At 33.7% G+C, this 19,921-nt stretch overlaps 1 protein-coding gene across 1 annotated transcript in view; it reads right to left on the bottom strand.

The window, feature by feature from the left end:
• Positions 1-1,058: 1,058 nt before the first annotated feature.
• Positions 1,059-19,921, bottom strand: part of LOC115211667 (60S ribosomal protein L34) — a 21,098-nt gene continuing 2,235 nt past the window's right edge. The window contains exons 3-6 of the mRNA XM_029780303.2: positions 18,649-18,662; positions 17,981-18,060; positions 15,955-16,058; positions 1,059-1,172 (exon numbers count right to left, since the gene is read on the bottom strand). Of these exons, the coding sequence (XP_029636163.1) occupies positions 1,094-1,172; positions 15,955-16,058; positions 17,981-18,060; positions 18,649-18,662 (277 nt within the window). The 3' untranslated portion in view covers positions 1,059-1,093. The remainder of the gene's footprint in view (positions 1,173-15,954; positions 16,059-17,980; positions 18,061-18,648; positions 18,663-19,921) is intronic.

The following is a 19,921-nucleotide window of genomic DNA, read 5'->3' as shown; positions in this document are numbered from 1 at the left end:
TTATGTTTGATAGAATAATCTGAACACTAAAGGGTTAAGACCAGTTTTTCGAAGACAATGTTATTTTTATTTATTAATATATTGAAGTGGTATGAGGACTACAACAAAAGTTCTTACAGAAATCTACAACATAGTTTGCCTCAAAACTATAATTACAGATAAAATAAGTAAAATTAGAAATTATCTCAAATACTATATAAATGCCAACCTTCATGTGCATATTATTAGACTTGAATGGATATGGGGTAACTATTGTAAAATACTGTAATTTATCAATGTTTGAAGGAAATTACTAGGTAAAATAAATTGATTCATTTTAATATCCACTTTTCCATGGGTCAGACGGAATTTGTAGGGGAAATTTTCAGCAAAATTTGTCACATGTAGAGTAAAATTATATGTAATTTAAAAAATTGAAAACTTGAAACTTGAAAAATTTGAAACTCCATGGCAGTTATTTCTTGATTTGAAAACCCTTTACATTCAGAGATTGTCTTTCCCAAGTCCAGAACTCTATAATTTTAATCTACATACTTGAAACATATTTGTAGAAAATTTCATTGAAAAAAACATCCGTTTTCAGAAAGTTTATAACTTTCTGGCAGAAAACAACAGGGCACACACTTCTACAGTTATGCACTAAATGTATTTAGAGAAAGTGAGTACTATTAGATGAATAAAGAATACAAGGAAAGTAAGATGCAACAGGAGATAAATTTAAACAAGTTGGGAATCTGATGTGTAGTAAATACCATTTAGCAACTCACAGACAACAGATCAGATAATCTTTCAGATATTACTACTAATGTAATATGATTGATGTCAATATTTTATGTAAAAGAAAAGAAAAAAAAATGAACAGGTGGATCTAGATTGTTTCATGTATTTTGGTGACAGTGTCAATATTGGTTTTATTAAAGATTATATATATACATACATACATACATATATATATATATATATATATATATATATATATATATCTTTATAATAATTACAGTACTTTTATGCCATTAAATGTAACCAAAACCGGAGATAAATAACTAACACAACAAGACTTACAGAGCAAAATTTATTAACATGCCATGAAAATTTATTTTTTCATGCCTTCTTGTGCCTTCAGTACACGGACCACAATCTTCTGTTCTTCAATAAGGAATGCACGTACAATCCTGGTTAATAAAAAAAAAAAGTTTCATAGTAATACAAAAAAATACACAGAAGAATGGGTAGAGTATAAAAAATTGCTGATGATACTCCTGGATGATAGAGATAAAAGTCAGGTAAACTGTATGAAAGATTCAAAAGATTTGGGATTGATCACAGCAAAAATACAATGAAAATAAAACGTAATGACAAGTCTCCTTTCTTCAACATTAGGTTAATTAAAATATTTTACAAAATGAATAGTATTTTATGCTAATTAAGCCTAAGCTTTGATCTAAAAAGACATTCCAGCTACAACTAACTTATTAAGATAGTAGAGATTTGACTGCTATTTCTAGTAACTTAAGTAACCACATAGAGGCTCATTTGTGTTTGATATTAATTGAAAAAGCACATCTGAATCTGAAGTTAGACAGCAACCCAGTGTTTTATCAGAAGTCTGATAAATTAGCAATGTTAACATAGGATATGTTCCTGACCATAACATCTGACAAGTATTTGTATATAAAATTACAATGGAATTTTGATGCTTAATACATTTTTTAGAGGAATTTAAATGAAGGCTGATTGATTACTAAGTTATTCAGGACCAGAGGCCATCTTGGACAGGCTGGTATCACAAGGCCTACACTATCTAGTTAACTAATTCAGCATGAAAGGGAAAGCTGTCATGTGAATGCAGCAAAAAAATGTATATGCATATATGATTAACAATCACAAAAAAAAAAAAAAGTTACAATGGGCAGAATATTTCTTAGGTGATCAACTGATCAATACCATAATATCTAGAAGTTAACCAGATCAAACCATTGCAGTTAAGACCAAAACAGGGCATTGCCAAAGAACCAAAACCATCTCTCATTCAATTAGTTAAAAACTCAGTCAAAAATCAGCGAAGCACACTAGAATCAAAATAATGAATCATAGCCAAGCCTTTAACCCTTTCGTTACTAACCCGGCCGTAGCCGGCCGAAAATTTTTTGGTTCAAAGTACCAACCCGGCCATACCCGGCCGTTAGAACCCATTGTTATTTAAATGTAAATTTGAGCCCAAATCTCGTTGGTACATTCGTTAAAACATGTGATTTCACATTGTAAATAGTTAAGTTATAGTATCCAACAGTGCTTGAAGTGATATCTCAACTCAGTGAATTTTGGGAGATTTTTTTCCACATGTTTTTCGGCTTCGATTTTTCTTCAACTTTGAAAATGGATAGGAGTTTCGTGTTATCAAGCATTGATTCCGAATTTAAAGCTTTGTCAACGGAAAATAGGAAGATATCGAGAAAAAGAATGAAATAGGTACTAAAGCACGTGGTGTACAAAATAATGAATATTTTTTTATTCGAAAATGAAAGCAGCACTTTCCGAAGAAACAAAGCGGCGAAGACGATTTTACATCGGAATGAAGTAAAAAAACTTTTAAAATTTTTCTGAGGAGATAAAGTTTATCTATAGCCTTTCTTAGGAAGTGAAATCATTAGACTTTTATTTTTTTCAGTATGCTAGTTTGAAGCAATCACTTCGGAAACAAACTTACGCAGATTGTAAACAAACCCAAAATCGGGGTTCAAAATTTGGGAAATTTGTGAAGCAAATACTGGGTACTGTTGTGGATTTAGTTTTTATACAGGGAAACTAATGTTAGTCAGCATGGCTTAGGGTACGATGTGGTCTGGAAGTTATTGTTTGAAGCGATCAATGTGGAAACACACTTACGCAAATTGTAAACAAACCTAAAATCGGGGTTCAAAGTTTGGGAAATTTGTGAAGCAAATACTGGATACTGCGTGGATTTAGTTTTTATACAGGAAAAATAATGTTAGTCAGCATGGCCTAGGGAACGATGTGGTCTGGAATTTATCACTTCCATACCATAACCAGGGCCATATATTATTTTTTGACCGATTTCTTTTGTTCGGTCAAACTTACGGTGGATTCCAATATTTCAGTTTATTCCACCTTTATGGTACACCTGTTGTGCATTAAATTCAACTGATGATCTAGTGATGTGCACAATTCTTCTTTATCAAAATTTTGTTGCATACCCATTTGAATATTAGCTGATGATTCATTTTCTATGGTGATGTTTAAACAAAATTTTAATATTTTTACCTTTTGCTCAATTTACCTGGATTTACCTGTAATCAAAGTCACTTTGAGACAAAAGTTATCCAATAGAATTGATAAGAACCCTTTCTTTAATTATGTTCCAAATATCACATTAATATGTTGATAAGTAAAAAAGTTACAGTTATTTAATGAAACAAGCCTAAATTCATGATTATTTTAGAATTTAATTGAAACTCATGAGGGGTGTATTTCGGTCAGAAATATAGTAACGAAAGGGTTAAGTCATCATATTTGACCAATTCAATGACACCAAACGAAAATTTTTTATAACCCTTATACAGTACACCCAAAATTCTTTGATTATGTTCTTCAGTTTCATAGACTAATTATTATAAACATTTTGGTTGATACAGTTGGATCAACTAAATACATTCATCTTACTATAATGGGCATTATGTCCATTTGTCTGTCTGTTCCCTTTCCATGGCTGGACCATGGTTACAATGCTTTTCAAGATTATGAAAGAGGTAATCAGGAAGGTTTATAAGAAAAATGTGAAAAAGTATGATTATTTAGTGGATATTGAGTTTTGTATTAATAAATCACCTTTGATTTTTTCTGTAAAAAAATCTAACGACGAGGATTAACTCTAGATTTCCCCACCATATATTTGGCGAATTTAGGGGGTTTAGATTTGCAATACTATCCCTGTATTTCCCATTGTAGATGGGCAGATTTGCTATCTTACTATAATGGGCATTATGCCCACCTGTCTGTCTTTGTTCCCTCTTCACAGCCAGACAGCTGGACTAATGGTTACGATATTTTGAGCGATTACTAAGACAGTTGCCAGGAAGGTTTTTAGCATTAAAAAATCATAGAGTATGATTATTTGATGGATATCGATTTTTGAATTGATAAACTACCTTGCATTTTTATTAAATATTCACTGACCACGAGCAACTCTGGATTTTCATATTCTATTGCAGCTATATGACGTGTTTGTGACTAAGTGATGTGATGACAATTCACTCCTGCACTGAAATAGGCTCCCAGCCTCTGTATTATGAATGGTTTTGCGGACCACAAGGTACAGGGCCAGACCTTATTGTGAAGGTGTATTTTTTCAATAAGCTAAACCTGGTCAAAAGTCAGTGAAGCACATTAGAATCAGAATCAGTCATAGCCCAGTGCTTAAGTCATCATATTTGACCACATAATTCAATAACATCCAAATGATTTACATGTTCTTTCATTCTACAGTTTTATCTATAGTTCATGGCCCCATCATAGACACGAAGGGGGTTGTGAGGATGGTTAATAGCAAAAATAAAATGGAAAGTGTGATTATTTAGTGGTTATTGAAATGTATCAGTCTTGAGAAGGATTCGGAATGGCTAATCAAAGCGGCTGTTGTCAATCAATGTTGTCAGTTTTGTCAATCAAAATAAACCACGTTACCAGAACATCCAGACATTATTTGAAAACAACAATGACAGATAAATCTTAGTTTGATTTTTTGCAACCCTAATGATTCTGCTTGCACATTCACAGTAAACAAGGCACAGGGCCAGACTTTATTGTGAAGGTGTATTTTTACCCACTCCAATGTTTACACAGCCAGTTATACGTCACTAGGAGTAGTGACTTCAGTAATTTGACCAAACAGAAAATATTGTCTACAAAGAAGTTTTGTAATCATTGATATTACTGAAAGGAATACAATTCATAATTTAAATAAGGAAATTTGTGAACTTTGAATGTATAAGAGTATTAACAAGTGTAAGATAGTGTAAATAACTAAAATAAAAGTATATCTAAATAACATTCTTTTCTTAATAAATTTTTATGTAGTGGCCAAAGGAAGCTCTGGCTTTTGTTAGGAGTGGTCCACAAAACCATTCATAATACAGAAGCTGGGAGCCTATTTCAGTTCGGGAGTGAATCATTATCACATGTCACTTAGTCACAAACACATCATATAGCTGCAATAGAATGCTGTATCACCAACAATGTGATTTCTCTAAGACATCACCCAGCAATTTATCAAGTCCATTTACACATTTCTCAATACATACTGCTGTTATGACTTCTCTCCCTCATTTTATGCCTCCATCGTAGATAGGTAGATTTGCTAGTGGTTGTTAATATTCACTCAAATGAACTCAGTATATCCTACTGGCTTTTAAAGAAAAACAATTTTCAGCAAAGAATCTCAAATAATGTAAAGCTATTAAATTTATTACAATAAACTTTTACCAGTCTGCAGTTTCACACAACATCAAAAAGAATCACAAGAAACTCCAATAAACTGTAGATGACCAAACTTTGTAACACTTCATTCAACTAATCATTTTTTATATGAATACTTGATAAAAGATCAAAAACCTGAACCCATATACCAGCAGTTGGTGAATCTAAATACTGCTGAGTGATACATATAAAACCTTTGTTTCTGACATTGATTCAATGAATTCTTTTTCCTTTATTGGTGTGAACCAATTCCCTACAGGCTGAGCTTCTGTTATATGACGACACTGGACATCTAGTATCTGATAAAAGCATAAGTTGGAATGTATAGTTAAGTCACCATTGGCCATACTATATCTAATATGGCAATACATAAACATTCTCTGGGCAATCTGCTGCACTGCCATTAACACTCATATTTAAGCTGATAGAAGGGCTACAGTAGACATATATAGCCATAACTTCAAATCTCATCCTGCCCACTGTAAGAGTGGTGTCATTCAACAAGATAAACCTGGTCAAAAGTCAGTGAAGCACATTAGAATCAGAATCAGTCATAGCCCAGTGCTTAAGTCATCATATTTGACCACATAATTCAGTAACATCCAAATAATTTACATGTTCTTTCATTCTACAGTTTTAAATAAATGCTCTTCACATGACATACACTATTATTATTAAGCAAATAAGAGACTGAAATAATATGGCTATATATGCAAAACTCCAAACTACTCAACTGATAGCATGCCAAGAGTTCCTAAACCCCAGATCTCTTTGGACATTTGATCTTCATGGCCTTATAAAGATATTCACTGGGCAATATCGGCAATGCTATCATTAACACAACCATACATTTGGATTAACAAAAATACTGCAGGTGCAGGTCACCAAAGCAGTCCTTGCAATAACCAGGGGTCAAAAAGTCTATAGTTTCAGGTGATAAAATGTCAATTGGTTTCAAAATCTGACTTTGCCTCTAAGCTGATAAATGCAAAGAGGTTGTCTCAGATATAGGTTAGTTTGAAAGAATAAGCAAAGTGCAAACACAGACCGCCAAGCTATTTATTGATTCATTAGTTTCGTTCATATTTTCTTTAGATGACTCAGACTATTATCTCTTAATCAAATTATCAAAACCAACTAGCTGTAGTGAAATTGAAAGAAACTTGTCAAAAATCAGTGAAGCACGCTAGAATCAGTAAATCATAGCCCAGTGCTTAAGTCATCATATTTGACCAAGTAATTCAATAACACCCAAATATTCTTCTACAACCCATGACTAACGGGTTTGTACATCATATTTGATATCCCTTTTGTGCTCATCTAAACATATACAAACACACACATTCTGCAACCTCTAATAGGTCAATTCTTTCCTGTGTCTACTATTAGTCACTTAGCTATACAAATTAGATCAGATTACTTCAGGAAGTGGTCATAAAGCAGAAAGCATATTTAAGCTGACAGAAGGGCTACAGTAGACATATATAGCCATAACTTCAAATCTCATCCTGCCCACTGTAAGAGTGGTGTCATTCAATAAGCTAAACCTGGTCAAAAGTCAGTGAAGCACATTAGAATCAGAATCAGTCATAGCCCAGTGCTTAAGTCATCATATTTGACCACATAATTCAGTAACATCCAAATAATTTACATGTTCTTTCATTCTACAGTTTTAAATAAATGCTCTTCACATGACATACACTATTATTATTAAGCAAATAAGAGACTGAAATAATATGGCTATATATGCAAAACTCCAAACTACTCAACTGATAGCATGCCAAGAGTTCCTAAACCCCAGATCTCTTTGGACATTTGATCTTCATGGCCTTATAAAGATATTCACTGGGCAATATCAGCAATGCTATCATTAACACAACCATACATTTGGATTAACAAAAATACTGCAGGTGCAGGTCACCAAAGCAGTCCTTGCAATAACCAGGGGTCAAAAAGTCTATAGTTTCAGGTGATAAAATGTCAATTGGTTTCAAAATCTGACTTTGCCTCTAAGCTGATAAATGCAAAGAGGTTGTCTCAGATATAGGTTAGTTTGAAAGAATAAGCAAAGTGCAAACACAGACCACCAAGCTATTTATTGATTCATTAGTTTCGTTCATATTTTCTTTAGACGACTCAGACTATTATCTCTTAATCAAATTATCAAAACCAACTAGCTGTAGTGAAATTGAAAGAAACTTGTCAAAAATCAGTGAAGCACGCTAGAATCAGTAAATCATAGCCCAGTGCTTTAAGTCATCATATTTGACCAAATAATTCAATAACACCCAAATATTCTTCTACAACCCATGACTAACAGGTTTGTACATCATATTTGATATCCCTTTTGTGCTCATCTAAACATATACAAACACACACATTCTGCAACCTCTAATAGGTCAATTCTTTCCTGTGTCTACTATTAGTCACTTAGCAATACAAATTAGATCAGATTACTTCAGGAAACGGTCATAAAGCAGAAAAATTTCCTGCAATAAAGAATATAATTCTGCAAGGAACCTGTTCAATGTAATTTCATGGTACAGTTAATGTTGTAATATAACTCGACCTTTTAGTTGTATCAGCCAAAATCATAAATACAATTCAGATTTCTTTTTTCAAATGTAATGCTTATATATTTACATTTCTGAATTAATCACACATTATCTTATATTTTTGAGAATTCGATGTGATTATTAATTTTTAGATCAATGCCCAGGGCAATAGCAGATGGAAACTGAAAGAAGCCTGTCGTATATATGTATGTTTGTCCCCCTAGCATTGCTTGACAACCGATGCTGGTGTGTTTACGTCCCCGTCACTTAGCGGTTCAGCAAAAGAGACTGATAGAATAAGTACTGGGCTTACAAAGAATAAGTCCCGGGGCCGATTTGCTCGACTAAAGGCGGTGCTCCAGCATGGCCGCAGTCAAATGACTGAAACAAGTAAAAGAGTAAGAATGATTCAGGTAAGGTGTGTGAGGCTGGATCTGGCCAGTTTAACCCTTTCGTTACTAACCCAGCCGAAAAATTCTTTGGTTTATAATACCAACCCGGCCGTGAGAACCTATTGATATTTAAATGTAAATTTGAACCCAAATCTCATTGGTACATTCGTTAAAACATGCGATTTCACTTTGTAAATAGTTAGCTTATAGTATCCGACATTGCTTGACGTGATATCTCAACTCAGTGAATTTTGGGAGATTTTTCTCCACATTTTTTTCGGCATCGATTTTTCTTCAACTTTGAAAATGGATAGGAGTTTCATGTTATCAAGCATTGATTCCGAATTTAAAGCTTTTCCAACGGAAAATAGGGAGATATCGAGAAAAAGAATGCATGAGGTCTTAAAGCACGTGGTGTACAAAATAATGAATAGGATTTTTTTTATCCGAAAATGAAAGCGATTCTGAAGAAACAAATCAGCAATGGCGACAGCGAAGACGATTTTACATAGGAATGAAGTAAAAAAACTTTAAAAATGTTTTTATTAGTAATTTTTCTGAGATAAAGTTTATCTATAGTCTATGTGAAACCATTAGACTTTTATTTTTTTCAGTATGCTAGTTTGAAGCGATCACTTCGAAAACAAATTTACGCAGATTGTAAACAAACACAAAATGGGGGTTCAAAGTTTGGAAAATTTGTGAAGCAAATACTGGCTACTGTTGTGGATTTAGTTTTTATACAGGGAAACTAATGTTAGTCAGCATGGACCACAAGGTACAAGGCCAGACCTTATCGTGAAGGTGTATTTTTTCAATAAGCTAAACCTGGTCAAAAGTCAGTGAAGCACATTAGAATCAAAATCAGTCATAGCCCAGTGCTTAAGTCATCATATTTGACCACATAATTCAATAACATCCAAATGATTTACATGTTCTTTCATTCTACAGTTTTATCTATAGTTCATGGCCCCATCATAGACACGAAGGGGGTTGTGAGGATGGTTAATAGCAAAAATAAAATGGAAAGTGTGATTATTTAGTGGTTATTGAAATGTATCAGTCTTGAGAAGGATTCGGAATGGCTAATCAAAGCAGCTGTTGTCAATCAATTAGGGTATGACGTGGTCTGGAAGTTATTGTTTGAAGAAATCAATGCGGAAACAAACTTACGCAGAATGTAAACAAACACAAAATGGGGGTTCAAATTTCGGAAAATTTGTGAAGCAAATACTGGGTATTGCGTGGATTTAGTTTTTATACAGGGAAAATAATGTTAGTCAGCATGGCCTAGGGAATGATGTGGTCTGGAATTTATCACTTCCATACCATAACCAGGGCCGTATATTATTTTTTGACTGGTTTCTTTAGTTCGGTCAAACTTGCGGTGGATTTCAGTATATTCCACCTTTATGGTACACCTGTTGTGCATTAAATACAACTGATAATCTAGTGATGTGCACAATTCTTCTTTATCAAAATTTTGTTGCATACCCATTTGAATATTAGCTGATGATTCATTTTCTATGGTGATGTTTAAACAAAATTTTAATATTTTTACCTTTTGCTCAATTTACCTGGATTTACCTGTAATCAAAGTCACTTTGAGACAAAAGTTATCCAATAGAATTGATTAAGAACCCTTTCTTTAATTATGTTCCAAATATCACATTAATATGTTGATAAGTAAAAAAGTTACAGTTATTTAATGAAACAAGCCTAAATTCATGATTATTTTAGAATTTAATTGAAACTCATGAGGGGTGTATTTTGGTCAGAAATATAGTAACGAAAGGGTTAAATGCTAATGTGTTAAAGCATACAGAAGGCAATTAATTCTCAGTTATCTGACCAATATGTTGGATGTAATTGATCTTAAAGAGAGATAAAGCAAATTAAGCCAGCCCATGAACAATTTGAACAAAAAACTTCAATGAACAAGACTAGATGCCCTTCAGTTATTAAAAGTTAAACCTATGGTTTCTACTACTTACAACATATACAAGGAATGATTAATTTATGTGAAGCTAGCTCTTCTGTTCCACAGTTTCATATATCAAAAACTTTCAGAAACCATAAACACCTAATTCAACAATATTTCACATAAAATATCAAATAGATACACAATAATAACATCAGCCCACCAATAATGCAGAAAATATGAAGAAATGAAATTAGAATCAAGTGTTCACTCACAGCTTGGTGCTAAGACATCATATTCGATAGACACCTACATTATAGCATATCAAACCTTCTACAAACTCTATCTAATCTAACCTGTTTGTTTATACTCATCAAAAATCCAACTCCTACAGCAGATACAAATATTAAGTCATAAGCCATCTAAAGGAATTAATTTCACAGACTGGCATATCTGAGCAAAGAACATCACAATACATTTAGAAGACAATTTCAAATTAATTATCAACTATAGGTGCCCAAGTTTACTGCCAGAATATGACACTTGAATTAATTTGTTAGATGTACAATTTACTAATGAACAAAAACTGAAGGACAAGAGGATGGCAAATCTAAATATTGTACAAGTAGTATGTTCACAATATTGGTACAGTGATTAATCGTTATTGCTGTGAAACCTAATCCCCACAGAATGAGGACATAATACACTTAGCTGCAATGTACAATGGTATTCATGACTTCAGATCTCACATTGGTCAATGAGGTGTCAAATGGAGACATAGCTGCAAGTCACCAATGTAGTCCATGAATTAATCTGAGGTTAACATCTCAAGTGATACAATACTGACTGGATTGATTGATTGATTGGAAAGAACGAGCAGAAAAATTTAGATCCCCAAGCAATTTCTCATGTCAAATTATCAAAATAAAATAGCTGTAGTAACAAATATTTAAAAAAACTTGTCAAAATCAGTGAAGCACACTAGAATCAGACATTTAGTCATAGCCCAGTGCTTAAATCATCATATTTGACAACTAATAGCTAAATATATTTTTACAATACATAACTATGTATGTATGTGTGTGTGTGTGTGTGTGTATATATATTTGTTTTGTTGTTTTGTTTTGTTTGTTTGTTTTTCCAGTTTCAGCTCTTGAGCTGTGGCCATGCTGGGGCACCGCCATTGTGGTGAAAGAGTACAGCAGGGATCACCACCCCCTGCCAGAGCCTCGTAGAGCTTTTAGGTGTTTTCGCTCAATAAACACACACAACGCCCAGTCTGAGAATCGAAACCTCGATCCTGCGACCGCGAGTCCGCTGCCCTAACCACTAGGCCATTGCGCCTCTACATATATATATATATATATATATATAATTTTAACATCTACTTTTCGATTCTTGCATGGGCCAAATGAGACTGCTACAGTAGAATATTCATGGCTTGAGTCCTTCTTGATGCCAAACATTACCTATTTCCAAGCAAGGTAATAATCCCTCAATCTATCAACAAACTCAGACATGCTTTTGGGAGGAACAACATGGCAAAGTTTATATAAAGTGAAGCTTTTCTTTATAATCAGTGCACAAATATAAAAAAAATGGGGAATAGGCACTCAGTCATGCACATAAGTGTGTATATATATTATTTATGGGTATGCACACACGTTTATAACTGATCTGGGATAACACACTATGCTCAACTGTGAACCAATGTTACACTGATCTGTGATAATACAGATCAATAACCAATTGAAGATTCAGCTTGTATCATAAAAACATGTCCCAGTGATAGCCCATGATATTCAGCTACCTAATATTCACTGATCATTGCTTGTCTTTACATGAATGTGTTACAAGGTTACATATTTTTACATGGATTCATGTAGCTGAACCCGTCAACATTGGACAGGTGGAAAGAAAAATACAAAAGTACCTAATCCTAACAAATGAAAGATGAGTGTATTCTCTTCACGAGAAATTGGAGATGATCAAGAAAATGTAACATTGAATGCATCACTGCTGAGGGCTGCAAGTTTGTTGTCAATGGACCTACCATTTATTCCAGCGTGGAGATGATTTATTCATCACTGTGCTATTTAGAACCAAACCACAGTGATAAACAAGAATCGGTGTGTGTGTTTGTGTACACACAAATATATGCATAATTTCAATGTCCACTTTTCATGCTTATATACATTAGATGGAATTCCATCAAACGATTTTCTGGATGCACTTTTTCACATGGCTGGAAAACTTTACACAAATAACTGGAAATGCAGACAATACCACCTGTATGGTGGTAACACTCATTTTTAACCACAGAACCCTGTTTGCACTAATATCTATGGTCTTGTCCAATACTAACTGCATTTATTACCTACATTTCTCTTTATGTTTTCGCTTAAATATAATGTAATTAACAATTATACATGCACAACACTATTTCTAGTACCAAGTGACAACTTACATTAAAGAGTGTATTTCATTAGTAATGAAATAATCATTAATTACTAACATGAAATTTAGAGACTTAGGCAAGTTGGATCCTGTCTAACCATCCAACTTATGCCAGCACAGAAGTGGACATAAAAACCATCTTTACTTCATAACACAACACAACCATTCCACATCTGGTGTAACTCTGAATTAGTCAAATATAAAAATTCAGTCCGAGATCAATGAACCTTGCTCTTTTCAGAAGATAGTCACAGTTCAGTGCTTAATTCATTGTAATTGACTGATTAGTAGTATACTGAAATATTTATGTTCCCAACATTGGTATAGTGATTAATTCTCATTGCTGTGAAACATAATCCCCACCAAATGAGGACATAGTACACTTAGCTACAATGTACAATGGTATTCATGACTTCAGATCTCACATTGGTCTATCATTTTAATGTCCACTTTTAATGCTTCCATGGAATTCCATTAAAAAGACTTTCTATGGCTGGAGAACTTTTCAAAGAAAACTGGAAATGTAGACTACCACCTGTATGGTGGTAACACTCACAGAACCCTGTTTGCACTGATATTTATGGTTTCATCAGTAATCAGCTAATCAATAATTACTAACATGAAATTTAGAGACTTAGGCAAGTTGGATCCTGCCTCACCATCCAGCTTATGCCAACACGGAAGTGGACATAAAAACAATAATGATGACATCAAAACCATCTTTATTTCACAACACAACACAGAAACAACCATTCCACATCTGGTGTAACATTGAATTAGTCAAATATAAAAATTCAGTCCAAGATCAATAAACCTTGCAGTTTTCAGAAGATAGTCATGGTTCAGTGCTTAATTCATTGTAATTGACTGATCAGTAGTATATTGAAATATTTATGTTCCCGATATTGGTACAGTGATTAATTCTTATTGCTGTGAAACCTAATCTCCACAGAATGAGGGCATAATACACTTAGCTACAATGTACAATGGTATTCATGACTTCAGATCTCACATTGGTCTCTGAAGTATCAAATGAAATCATAGCTGCAGGTCACCAATGTAGTCCATGAATTAAGCTCAAGTGATAAAATACTGACTGAATTGATTGATTGATTGGAAAGAATGAGCAGATATACAAAAGATAACACACAGGTGGAAAGAAAAATACAAAAGTACCTAATCCTAACAAATGAAATAGATGAGTGTACTCTCTTCACAAGAAATTGGAGATGATCAAGAAAATGTAACATTGAATGCTTCACTGCTGAGAGCTGCAAGTTTGCTGTCAATTGACCTACCATTTATTCCAGCATGGAGATGATTTATTCATCACTGTGCTATTTAGAACCAAACCACAGTGATAAACAAGAATCGGTGTGTGTGTTTGTGTACACACAAATATATGCATAATTTCAATGTCCACTTTTCATACTTATATGGAATTCCATCAAAAGACTTTCTATAGCTGGAGAACTTTTCACAGAAAACTGGAAATGCAGACTACCATCTGTATGGTGGTAACACTCGCTTAACCACAGAACCCTGTTTGCACTGATATTTAGGGCTTCATTAGTAATCAGCTAATCAATAATTACTGACACGAAATTTAGAGACTTAGGCAAGTTAGATCCTGTCTAACCATGCAGTTTATGCCAGCACAGAAGTGGACATGAAAACAATGAGGACGACATCTATACATCACAACACAGAAACAACCATTCCACATCTGGTGTAACTTTGAATAAGTCAACTATAAAAATGCAGGCCGAGATCAAAGAACCTTGCTCTTTTCAGAAGATAGTCACAGTTCAGTGCTTAATTCATTGTAATTGACTGATTAGTAGTATACTGAAATATTTATGTTCCCGATATTGGTACAGTGATTAATTCTTATTGCTGTGAAACCTAATCCCCACAGAATGAGGACATAATACACTTAGCTACAATGTACAATGGTATTCATGACTTCAGATCTCACATTGGTCAATGAGGTGTCAAATGGAGACATAGCTGCAAGTCACCAACGTAGTCCATGAATTAATCTGAAGTTAACATCTCAAGTGATACAATACTGTCTGAATTGATTGATTGGAAATAATGAGCAGAAAAATTTAGATCTCCAAGCAATTTATAAATTCATTGCTTGAACACATGTCAGATTATCGAAATAAAATAGTTGTAGTAACAAATATTAAAAAAAACTTGTCAAAATCAGTGAAGCACACTAGAATCAGACATTTAGTCATAGCCCAGTGCTTAAATCATCATATTTGACATGTAATTGCTAAATATATTTTTACTATACATAACTGTGTATTTGTAAGTTTCAGGTGTGGAAACAAGGATTAGAATCGAAGGGCCTTAGAGTCAACCTAGCTAAAACCAAAGTCCTAATAAGTAATAATAATAATGTTCGTCCTTCGGGTTCGAAGGGCCTTAGAGTCAACCTAGCCAAAACCAAAGTCCTAATAAGTAGAAAGGCAGGCAAACCACAAATCCCTTCAGGTAGTTGGCCCTGCTCGATCTGTAGAAAAGGCATAGGTAGAAACTCTATAAGATGTACCCAGTGCAAGCTATGGACGCATAAGAGGTGCAGCAATATCAAAAGAAGGCTAACTGGGAAAATAGTTTTTATATGTGGCAGATGCTCAGGAGCAATAAACACCTGAAAATGTGCAGAGAACAACTTCCGCCATATTCCAGGGACAAAAACTAGAAGTAGTTGATAACTGATCTGGGATAACACACTATGCTCAACTGTGAACCATGTTACACAGATCTGTGATAATACAGATCAATAAGCAATTGAAGATTCTGCTTGTCCCAGTGATAACCCATGATATTCAGCTCCCCAACATTCACTGCAGAAATTAATGAGCCTTGCTCTTTTCAGAAGATAGTTACAGTTCAGTGCTTAATTGTAATTGACTGGTTATCATATTTCCATAACTATTTAAACACAAACCACAGTGTAAACCTACTCAGTACATACTGTCAACCGACCCTTTCTGCTGACTTATGGAACCAGTAAGATCAGGATAAAGAAACTGAAAACAACCACCAAGATCAATGCGACACTGACTATTAAACTTGTAAAATACACTTGCATCTTATTGTATGAAATGTGAAAACATACCTGTTTCTAACACATTTGTGACACCTCGAACCTCCATATGCTCGGGATACCTTCTTGTGTCGTCGGGACATAGACATCCATTTAATGGGTCTGGCTGGAGTGATCTGAATTGAACAAATGAAACAAAAGTTACCACAAATTTTTAGACATTAAAATCTTGTTGCATGAATTATGTGGCTTGTCTCCCCATCATAGGTATTTGTGACAACATGCTAGCTAGTAAGTCCTCACAAGATATCATGGAATTTTATACTGCCTTATAAAATTTTAAATTGCTGGGTACAGCTATGTGTAGTTAAGAAGCTCACTTTGCAACCATGTGTTTTCAGGTTCAGTCCCACTGCACAGCACCTTGGGCAAGTTTCTTGTAAGAGAATTTGGTACACAGAAATTGAGGGAGCCCATCATATGTATGTGTTTGTCCCCAACCACTTAACCTGTTGATGGTTTGTTTATGCCCCTTAACTTAGCAGTTCAGTAAGAGACCAATAAAATAGTACAAGACTTTAAAAAGAATAAGTATTGAGATTGATTTGTTCAACCAAACTCTTCAAGGCAGTGCTTTAGCATGGCCACATTCCTTTGAAACAAGTGGAAGATGGAAATTCATTAAATCACACAGAAAAACAGCCTACAATTCTTATTAACTTTTGGTGTACAATTTTAACAGCCAGTGTTTCTGTGGCTGACATTTTCAAAAATGCTACTGACTGGATTTTGACAAAGATTTTAACCATTTTGTTAGTATATTTCCATTGAAACACACTACCTTTGAATTAAACTGGCCATATCCAACCCAAACTAATTAGACCCAACCTCTCATACCTATTCTACAATGTCATTCTAAGAAATAACAATTACATCATCAAAATCTTGAAGCTACAAGATAATGTATGATTAATTCAAAACAAGGTGAATAAATAAGCACTACATTTGACTGAGTAATATGAATGCTAAAGGATTAATTATGAAAATAAGAGTTTGAATAATTGTCATTAAATGGATGTTTGGAATATAATGGTGTCAAAAGCAGTAAAAATGAGAAAGAAGAAATAGAAATTGAGATGAACCTCTTGTAGGCATTTTGACACAAATTGAATAGAAGACAGATTTTTTGAAGAAATACTCTTCCCAATAAACATATAAAAAATTTCTGTCCAAAGTTCCATGCAGTGGGACTGAACGTGGAACCATGTAGTTGGGAGTCCAGTATCAATCAAAAAAATTCTAGGACTTTTACAAGTATTTTTTTAGATATACTGTAGGATACTTTTAAAGATGCTTATAATATGCATAAGAGTTCCCAGTGATTAAGCTATAAAGAATGTTTCAAATTTAAACTATATTCCAATAAAACTAATGAAAATTGCTGTCAGAGTGGACAGCTTGTTTCTTATCTAGATCAGTGATTCTCAATGAAATCCATTCTACTGGACATAGCACATTAAGAACCATTGAGAGGATAGCGAGTAAATTTATATTAGGGTGGAAATATGAATGGGAGTAATGAATAAAGTTATATAGGAGTTCTGGAAAGCTACTCAAGCATGATATAGAATCATTCTTACTTCTATCATAGGTGCTTTTATTGTACTAATGAACAATGCCTGCTATATTATGCTTATTTTAACCAAATTAGCAAAGAATGTACTTTACATAAAAGATAATAGCAGTCATGTCTTTAATTCAAATATACTAAATTTATTTGCAACAGGAATCACAAGTAATAGACAATGTCTACTATATTTATCCATATATGAATAATGTACCTAATAAACTCATTCAAGTTATTTACATTCAATAATTACAGCCACCACCTTAATTACATGAGTGGTAAAGGATAGGGACAGTAGTTAGTATCTAATTTACACAAGTCTTCTGTAAATGGTCAAGAAACTATGATCTAACGAAGTAGGCAACCTACATCTTTATAGAACTGTTTTTTATTAGTTTTCAGTCTTATGGGAAAATGAAAAAGGCATTGTGTACAAACACTTTATCAGGGAAAATACACATATCAACTTACTCCTCTCAAAGGTTCCTTGCAATCACCACATCGAGGTATGGTACCGAGTTTTTTTACGTAAAGATATACAAGTTTACCACCTGAAAAAAAAAAAAAATTATAAACAAGATATATAAACAATATAACCAAGATGTTCACATATCTAATGATGGAATGGTGAATAAATCTTTCTATTGACAAAAATGTCACTGAATTAGTGTAAATGTAAACATTTTAGTAGGTTTGTTATCATCAGTCTTATTTTCATATTCCGTATGTGTGTATTGTTCTGGACTATTTACCTCCATAATATTTAAATATTGAAATAAGAACACAAGTAGCAATACTGAATTTGGTCATTTGTGTATCAAGGTCTCATCCTAATTGTAAATGTGGTGTTCCTTGAAGACAACCAAAACAGAACATTGGGTGTATAAGTGTAATAAAGTCACTAAGGTATGATTCAAGGGAAACTTGGTTGCTATTTCTAGCAGGTCGAACATTCAAAAAGAGTTCTCATTGACTTGTCTTGCTAATTATTTTCCTAAATCAAAACCTCGATACTTTGAAAGACCATCTGCACTACTAGTCAGATTTTTTTCTATAACAGGTTCCAAAATCTCTAATAGACTATCAGCTCTTTCACTACAAACTAATATTTGATACAAAACAAAGAATAACACACTTACCAGGGGTCTTGGAGCTGTTTTTGTTCATCATCACAGAAAAGAAATAAAAATATGTGTTAATTTACAGCCATTTCACAAATATGAACATTTAACAAAATTATCTTTCAGTTAAGTTTGTTTAAAATGCAACACCAGAGATACCACCAACCCAACTTGATTCTTTCCTATGAGGCTATCTTATAACCAGATATAAGTTTGTGTGGTAAAGAGGTTCATTTTGCAACTGCACAGTTTTGGATTCAGTCCCAGTGTGGCAACTTGAACAAGTTTAAAACTCTTTAACTGCATCATCATACTGACCAATACCTTGTAAATGAATCTGGTAACCAGAAACTGTATTAAACCCAACATGTACATTCTATGCCTAAAAAGAAAAAGGCTGAGTTACAAATGATGCTGACATTTCTCTGAACAAATTGTCTAGTATTTGAGCTTTTAAAGACAAGTGGGATAAAGACTCCCTTACTTGGAAAACAGCTTAAGAGTTAGTATCTGGCTGCAAAACCATGCCTGAAATAACATGCATTCATCTAGCATGGAAAGTGTACAAAAGCAATATACAACTATATGTTTGTGTGTGGTAATCAGTCAGAGGAAAATTTAGAAATTTCTCTTCAATCGGGATTTTATGTATATAAAATAAATTTGTTAGCTAGTAAAGAAGAATAATGTGTGGTGTGCAAGCAATCACTTTACCAATGCAACAGGGTAAATTTATGTGATGAGGGGTTACAGGGAAATGATGTTTTGATCAATTTATGTAATCATTCTTCTAATTGGTTTCCTCTGAACAGAAGAAACAAAAATTATTCATCAATATATTGTTATACTAAAAATTATTATGAAGCAATAAATAAACAAATACAGTGGAAAAGCTATTTACAGATATTAGATAAATTAACACTTAAAGCACAACAGGCTATGATCATGGCCATCAGGCACAGGTCGACAGGCCACGATTGTGGCCCAGATAGTTGCATTTAATTTATGGGCGTTTGTTGGGGTCTAATGTTACTCAAACACTCCAATACACCCCAGAATGCAAGAGGACTAATAGTTCAACTAATGACTTTTCAGATGATATAAAACTTAAGGTATTTTAACTATTTTTCTTGTGCGCATGGTAGTCTCATTTTCATAAAATGTGCTCAGCTGTCCATGCTATGTAAGTGCAAATCCCAATGCTTTTGGGGTTAAAAGTCAGTGAAGTTAAGTTAACATGGTGTTATCTCTCTCTATGTTTTCCCTTAGATTACACTTAAATTAAATAATT

The sequence above is a fragment of the Octopus sinensis genome, linkage group LG5, assembly GCF_006345805.1.
Source record: "Octopus sinensis linkage group LG5, ASM634580v1, whole genome shotgun sequence".
Classification (NCBI taxonomy): domain Eukaryota; kingdom Metazoa; phylum Mollusca; class Cephalopoda; order Octopoda; family Octopodidae; genus Octopus; species Octopus sinensis.
This window is presented reverse-complemented; position numbering and strand designations above follow the sequence as displayed.